The following is a 7,903-nucleotide window of genomic DNA, read 5'->3' as shown; positions in this document are numbered from 1 at the left end:
GACTATTATCATTATTATAAGCAAGACAATAAATGGCAAAGATATGTAGAAAATAAACGTATTTCAGATACGTTCATAACAAACGTAACATGGGAGTAAATACGTTTCTAGCTAAACGTAATTGAGAATGCAGTTTAGTTCTGTGGGAACGTAATTTTTAGGAGACAGGGTTGCTTGAATGATGGGATAGTAGACAAAAAGCTTTAGGAATTCAAACTATAACATATAATAAGCAGTGTTGGGCAAGTTACTTCCAAAATGTAATATATTACATATTACTTATTATTGTCTTTTGAAAGTAATAAGTTACATTACAATATTACTGTCTCTGAAATGTAATGAGTTACACTACTTTTGAGTTACTTTTGAGTTGCTTTCACCAAAATAACCGCAAAAGAATGGCTAGGTATTTTAAATGCTAAAATGTAGTTTAGTGCAGCTCATTATATATCCAGTGAAGGGCAATGTGGTATAGCATAACAACTGTGTAGGCCCTTAAGGCTACTAACAACTTGTATTACACGGCTTAGTTGAATACTCGATTCTGATGGTAAATTCTTAACATGTGACACGTTGTTAATACAGCCATACAGACCGCTGTCAAAGACTATAATGAAGGTTGCTGAGGAGGATCAATAAAGAGAAAGGAAAATAGGTTAAAAGACGGAGCGCTGGACGTCAGATAAATCACCAGAAGAAGGCAGAGAGGAAAAACAATAACAGGACACAGAATGGGCTCTGTATTTTGTTTAGTATATGGCCATGTACAGGCCCGGTTCCAGAACAAAATGACTCAGGGTGCCTCTGAGATTACAGGGGGCGCAGCAGTAGTAGGTTTACATGAGCAATAGTGGCCGACAACAACAATGAAAAATACCATTGATGGTCCCCAATAAACAGATTATGGCATTTGTTATGTTTTGAAATCAAGCAAGTGAGAACATTTCAAGTGTGTTAAAAGTGCAATCCTGAAATATGTCATATAGTCCAAAGTGGACTATGGCAAAGCAAAGCACAACAGCTTCAAAACTGTACTGATAAAACAAATGAGAACATATTGTAAATAGGGCTGTCAGTCGATTAAAATAGTTAATCGCGATTAATCGCAAATTAATCGCACATTTTTTATCTCTTCTAAATGTACCTTAGAGGAATATTTTTCAAGTTTTTAATACTCTTATGAACATATGAGTGGACAAATATCCTTTATGCTAATGTTTATTATCATTTGAACAATGACAAATATTCTCATGAATATTAAACACAACAACCTGGAACCTCTCATACAATACAAATGGGGTGTGTGTGTGTGTGTGTGTGTGTGTGTGTGTGTGTGTGTGTGTGTGTGTGTGTGTGTGTGTGTGTGTGTGTGTGTGTTGGATCGTTGGAGCTATGTGCAACTCATGGCATATGCTCGAATGGGAGCTGCCTGGACGCTGCAATCATACTGCAATCCTGAGTGTGCTGACTTCTCCTACAATGTCCCACTGTCTGGCTTCCTGCATAAAGTCAAGTGCTCGGTGCAGTTGTGGCGAAGTGTCGCTCCTATGTTTTCATTTAAACAGCTCCTTATATCCGTTAGCGCAGCTAGCTAGCACCAGATGCTAACAACAACAATGCACGTAAGGTCTCTCTCTCGCTTGCTCGGGCCACACATACACACACCCTCCCGGTCCTCCCGATGGCCAGTCGGTGCCTGCCGGTGAGCGTGGAAGTGTGGTCTGCCACAAGCGGGCGGCAGGAGCGGGGCTGTCAGCAGATGGTATTTTAAACTCGATGCGCTCTGAAACTACGGGGCGGCCGAGGAAAAAAAATACACATGCGTTAATCGCGTTAAAATAATTAGTGGCGTTATTTTTTTTTGCGTTAGCGCGTTATTAACGCGTTAACTTGACAGCCCTAATTGTAAATCAAGGCAAATATTATTTGAACCAGCTCATGGTTTGAAATGGCAAACATTGAAAAGCAAAACTATTATTAAAACCATGTACTACATCATCACCTTGGTCCCATTATATACTCTGGGAAGAGAATATGTACTGTGCTTGAAAACTGTTATCACATCATCATGTGAGGTTGACTTTGTGACCTGGAGAACATTTCAGCTGCAACATTAGCTTGTTGATAAGCTTGGGATATGAGATTTTTTTTGTAGCCATTCGTGGTGAAGGCATCTGTGCTATTGTATGCATTATTTGACCCAACATTTCTACAGGCATGGCAGAATATGGCACTATTTTCACATGAATATTCTAGCCATTGTCTATTTTTATACCACGAGCTGCACAATTACATTACATTGCATTTAGCTGACGCTTTTATCCAAAGCGACTTACAATAAGTGCGTTCGACCAACAAAATATAAACTTGAAGAAAACAGAATCATATAAGTATATCAGGTTTCATAGAGAAAAAACATGTCAAGTGCTACTCAACTGTCTTTAGATAAGCCAGTCCTTTATTAGTATATAAGTGCTTTGTTAATAGTTCTATCGCTCGAAGTGGAGTCGAAGAGAGTTTTCAGTCTGCGCCGGAAGGTGTGTAAGCTTTCTGCTGTCCTGATGTCAATGGGGAGCTCATTCCACCATTTTGGAGTCTGGATAGCAAACCCACGTGTTTTTATTGATGGGAACTTGGGTCCCCCTCGCAGTGAGGGTGCAGCGAGCTGTTTGGCTGATTCAGAGCGGAGTGCACGTGCTGGGGTGTACGGTTTAACCATGTCCTGGATGTAGGAAGGGCCAGATCCATTCGCAGCATGGTACGCAAGTACCATTGTCTTGAAGTGGATTCTAGCAGTTACCGGAAGCCAGTGAAGGGAGCGGAGGAGCGGCGTGGTGTGGTAGAATTTAGGAAGGTTGAAGACCAGACGAGCAGCTGCATTCTGGATGAGCTGCAGAGGTCGGATGGCACATGCAGGTAGACCAGCCAGGAGGGAGTTGCAGTAGTCTAGGCGTGAGATGACGAGAGCCTGGACCAGAAGCTGCATCGCTTTCTGGGTCAGTTGGGGACGTATCCTCCTGATGTTGTAAAGCGTGTATCTGCCGCAGCGGGTTGTAGCAGCGATGTTTGCAGTGAAGGACAGGTTGTTATCTAGGGTCACGCCCAGATTCCTTGCAGTCTGAGTCGGGGAAACAACAGAGGTGCCGATGTTGAATGTTAGGTCAAGAGTGGGACAATCTTTTACCGGAAGGCAAAGCAGTTCAGTCTTGTCAAGGTTGAGCTTGAGGTGGTTAGCAGACATCCACTGAGAGATGTCAGCTAGACAAGCAGAGATGCGTGCGACGACCTGGGTCTCTGAGCGGGGAAAGGACAGAATTAATTGGGTGTCGTCAGCGTAGCAGTGGTATGAAAAACCATGCGGGTTAATGACTGATCCGAGCGAGTTTGTGTACAAGGAGAAGAGGAGGGGACCAAGAACAGAGCCCTGAGGGACCCCTGTAGTTAATTGACAGGGGTCGGACTCAGACCCTCTCCAAGTTACCCTGTAGGTACGGTCTTTGAGGTATGAGGTGAGGAGGGAAAGAGTCTGAAACTCCAAGTTTTTGGAGAGTGCGAAGGAGGATCTGATGATTCACCGTGTCGAATGCAGCAGACAGGTCCAAAAGGATGATGACAGAGGAGAGGGAGGCTGCTTTAGCCGTGTGCAGTTCCTCAGTGACAGCAAAGAGGGCAGTTTCTGTGGAGTGACCTGCTGTTACGTGCCAGGCAGGCTGTACCTGTGTGGTTTTCCGACTGTGTTTCTCTCTTCTACCTGTCTTCTGCACAGCTAATCAGCATCTGATCGGTATCTGCCTGTGCACCTGAGTCTGATGGCTGATTGGATCCTCTCACCCTCAGCTGGCCTATCAGCAGCCAGCGCCGACCATAAAGGAGGCACCCAAGAAGTATTCTCGCTCTCTCACTCTGGGCCTGTTGCGGATGAAGGAGCCTGCAGTGTTTAGCAACTCATTATCTTTGTATTGTCTGACTTTTTTGAAAGTGTGTGTGTTGAGAGGTTGAGGAGTTAGGTAAGTCTGGGGTACCCTGTACATTTCTCACCACGTAGCTAACTAATGTTTAGACACACTAGGTTAGCGGATTGTTGCCACCCCTGTATATTTTGTTGTCAAATTCTTTGTAGTTTAGTTAGTGAGGGTTTTTGTTTGAGTTTTGGTTTCAAAGGATAGATGCAGAGATAGGCCTGGTTTTGTTATGCTTGTTTCTTTTGTTTGGCACAATCCTCCTCCTCCTCCTCCTCCTCCTCCTCCTCCTCCTCCTCCTCCTCCTCCTCCTCCTCCTCCTCCTCCTCCTCCTCCTCCTCCTCCTCCTCCTCCTCCTCACCAACAGAGTGTTTCAGTTATATGTCCGTTCGGTTCTGGGTTTACACAGAATAAACCTTTTGTCAACTGTTACGCTGACTCCCTCATTGTTATTGGTTGTATGTTATTGTCTCCAGGTCCCCTAGAGCTTCGTGGGGACGTAACTAATGGGGGATCGTCCGGGATCTCTATTTTCCTGAGCTATTTTCCTGAGCTAAAAACAACCAATAATTGAGAAGTATTGCAGCTCACTTTAACATTCCAGTAGACAAGTATAAAGTAACAAAAAAAGATAAGAGAGAAAATCCTGCAAAAACGAGGAGTTAAAGATTATTGTAATCCCAAGCATGTCAACTCAGCCTAGGGCTGAAGTGTCTATTGACGATGATAGGGAAAGTGTATTAGCTACACCTAGAGTTGACAAGTTTAGTCCTGAAGCTCCTCCTGCAACTCTTCCTAGGTTTGAGGCTTTCTCTCCGGGTAGCTTAGGTACAAGTAGTAATGCCAAACTAAAAGTTCGTCTTGTCCGTCTTCAGCTGGAGTTCCAGGAGAAGGAAATGGTGCATAGTGCGGACTATGAACACAGGCTGCAGATTTGCAAGTTAGAGATAGAAGCTGAGAAAGAAATCACGTTAAAACGGCTTGAAGTTGGTGCCCTGAGAATCTCTTCAGAGCAGACATTTGAGAGCTCAATACCTTCGCATACAGTCTCTCACACAAAAGGTTTTGATGTTAGTACAAATATTGCTTTAGTGCCAACTTTTAGAGAGTCAGAGGTTGACTCATATTTTTGTGCTTTTGAGAGAATTGCTACCGCACTAGTCTGGCCTAAAGACATGTGGCCAATCCTACTTCAGTGCAAATTAGTAGGTAAGGCTCAGGAAGTGGTATCTTCACTTTCTTTGGAAGAAAGCTTGCAGTACGAAGTGCTTAAAGAGTCGATCTTGCGTGCTTATGAGCTTGTGCCGGAGGCCTACAGACAAAAGTTCAGACACCATAATTGTTGAGTTTGCGCGAGAGAAGGGCATTCTCATGTAAATAAAATCCAAATACAGAAAAAAGTTTTACATATGTATTTTTGATCCTCACATGCGCAGGCGCAGTGCCGACTGGAGCCGTGAGGGCACCACCGTCACACACATGCGCAGTACCGGCTGGAGCTGAAAAGGCACCGCCGTCACGCACATGCGCAGTGCCGGTCGGAGCCATAAGAGTGACATCCCAGCTGGCTCTAAGGAGCATACAGCAGGAGATACTCACGATGTCTGCCTGGGCTTCTCAAAACAGTTATAATTTATCTGTTTTCACAAACCCAGTGAGAGTCAACCCACATTCTGGAGAGAAGAGTTCTCTCTCTCCCAGAAAGAAGGGTTTTATCTCTAAAGCCCACCGAGCGGAGTCAGATTACGGAGGAAAATGTCCTCGTAAAGCACCCGCTCAACATGGGCCTCATAATAAAACTAAACCCCGAACGCCACGGCTTACGGATAGTTTTGGTGATTATGAAATGCGTAGTGGCACTACACCCGACTTTTCCAGTGCGGGACGCGCCTACGGGTGCAGTCCTTTCACGGAAGGTGGTCACCACGGACGCAGGTCAGACGGGCTGACAGGGGACTTACGAAGGTCGCCCGGTGAGAGGTCTCTAGAACAGAGACTTCCAGCGGGCACGCGTAAATTACCCGGAGCTTTTAGCGGTGTTCCCCACCCAAAAATGCTTCCTGCCTTCTCTCAGAGAACTTCATGTCCCCGTGAGGATAGACAACACGATATCGTGGATGAACCGCCAGGGGAGTTTGCGTTGTCTCCAGTCACACACACTGGCACACAAACTGATCCCTTGGAGCGGCAGACGTCTCCTCTCTCTGAGAACGACACGAGTACCGGGTGTTATGCACCTAGGGACAGAATTACTGTCAAAAGGTGCACCACTCTATGCAGACTGGACTCCTCATCCAAGGATCGAGAGTCCGCTGTGGGTGCGTTACGGCGGAGCCGCGTTAAATCTGTTCGCAAGGTGAGAAAATGCTCAATGACAGCTGTTCTCTTTAATGCACGATTTAAACGCACCGTTAGGCGGGGACGCACTCGTACACGATTGACCTCCGGGTCCTCTGTACACGTTCCCACCCCTGGTTCTGTTCCCCTTAACTCCGGCCAGAGTGAAAGAGCAACGCCACACACGTACTCTGGTGTTTCCACCCTAGCCCGCAATATACGGGCTGGCGGGGATATATCAGCTGTTGTGCGGGCAGCCGTGGCAGCCCCCACCACGCAGGGACAGATTGTCTCAGGCGGGGAGGGCGATCCTTCACCCACGCCCAGAGCACGGGGCACTATGGGCCTGACCCGTGAGTGGTACAATCTGAATACAGTGGGACTCCCTCAGAAGGTGATAAACACTATTCAGAGTGCGAGAGCTTCCTCCACCAGGTCTCTTTACGACTGTAAGTGGAGGGTGTTTGAGGAGTGGTGCCTTCAAGAAGGGCACATCTCTTTTCAATGTCCTGTCGGGGTGATTTTATCATTCCTACAGGACTTGATCGATAAACACAGAGCTTTTTCCACGATCAAGGTGTACCTGGCTGCTATTGCTGCATGCCATGTGGGCTTTGAGGGTAAGACAGCTAGCCAACATCCTTTGGTTTGCCGTTTTATGAAGGGAGCGCGCAGGCTCCTCCCTGTCTCCAGGTCGCTGGTGCCCTTATGGGACCTGGCAGTGGTTTTAAATGGGCTCAAAATGACCCCATTTGAACCCCTGGAAGGAGCTGACATGAAACATCTGTCACTCAAGACAGTGCTGTTACTGGCCCTGGCATCCGCTAAACGGGTCAGTGATATCAATGCACTGTCTGTACATCCCTCATGCACTCAGTTCGCCCCAGGGCAAACGAGAGTGTTGTTGAAACCCAACCCTGCCTTTACACCAAAGGTGGTTGGTTCGTGTACCCCGATTGACATTGAGGCATTTCCTCCGCAGCTGGTTTCCTCCGGGGAGCAGCAGCAGGATTTATTGTGTCCAGTCCGGGCTTTGCACACATATATGGACAGATCAAAAGAGCTTTGTCTTAATGACCAACTCTTCGTGTCCTGGGCTAACCCTCACAAGGGCAAGCCTGTTACTAAGCAACGACTATCCCACTGGATCGTGGAGGCGATTGCTTTGGCCTATACGAGTCAGAATCTGCAAGCACCTTTGGGTCTGCGGGCTCACTCGACTCGGGGCCTGGCTACATCCTGGGCTTTGTTCAAGGGTGTTTCCATCCAGGATATCTGTGCGGCGGCAAGCTGGTCTTCGCCACTCACTTTTGTCCGCTTTTACAGACTGGACGTCTCCGCTCCAAGCGTGGCCCGAGCAGTGCTGGGCACCTTGTTGAGTCGGGACTCCACCTGTTAAATTCTGGTTGATCGGTGATCTTTGAGATAAGCTCGTCTGGCAATACGGGAGCTACAATATCCCATAGTGAGACATCGAACGGAGTGTTATGAATGAGAACTATAGGTTACTTACGTAACCCCAGTCTCAGAGTAACATGAAGTGAGATGTCTCACCAGGCGGCCCTCCTTGCTATGGTGAAGCGAGAAGAGGTGCTTATTTTGAATGA

General features: G+C 46.6%; 1 protein-coding gene across 1 annotated transcript; it reads left to right on the top strand.

Moving 5' to 3' along the window:
- Nucleotides 1-6,666: 6,666 nt before the first annotated feature.
- LOC117448021 (uncharacterized) lies at nt 6,667-7,659 on the top strand (the record flags this gene model as incomplete). The annotated part of the gene is made up of 1 exon (XM_034085079.1): nt 6,667-7,659. A coding segment is annotated over one exon (993 nt), but the record flags the coding sequence as incomplete, so codon positions are not given.
- Nucleotides 7,660-7,903: the final 244 nt, after the last annotated feature.

Source organism: Pseudochaenichthys georgianus, chromosome 6 (assembly GCF_902827115.2).
Source record: "Pseudochaenichthys georgianus chromosome 6, fPseGeo1.2, whole genome shotgun sequence".
NCBI lineage: Eukaryota > Metazoa > Chordata > Actinopteri > Perciformes > Channichthyidae > Pseudochaenichthys > Pseudochaenichthys georgianus.
The sequence above is the reverse complement of the archived record's forward strand: the minus strand, read 5'-3'. Positions and strand labels throughout refer to the sequence as shown.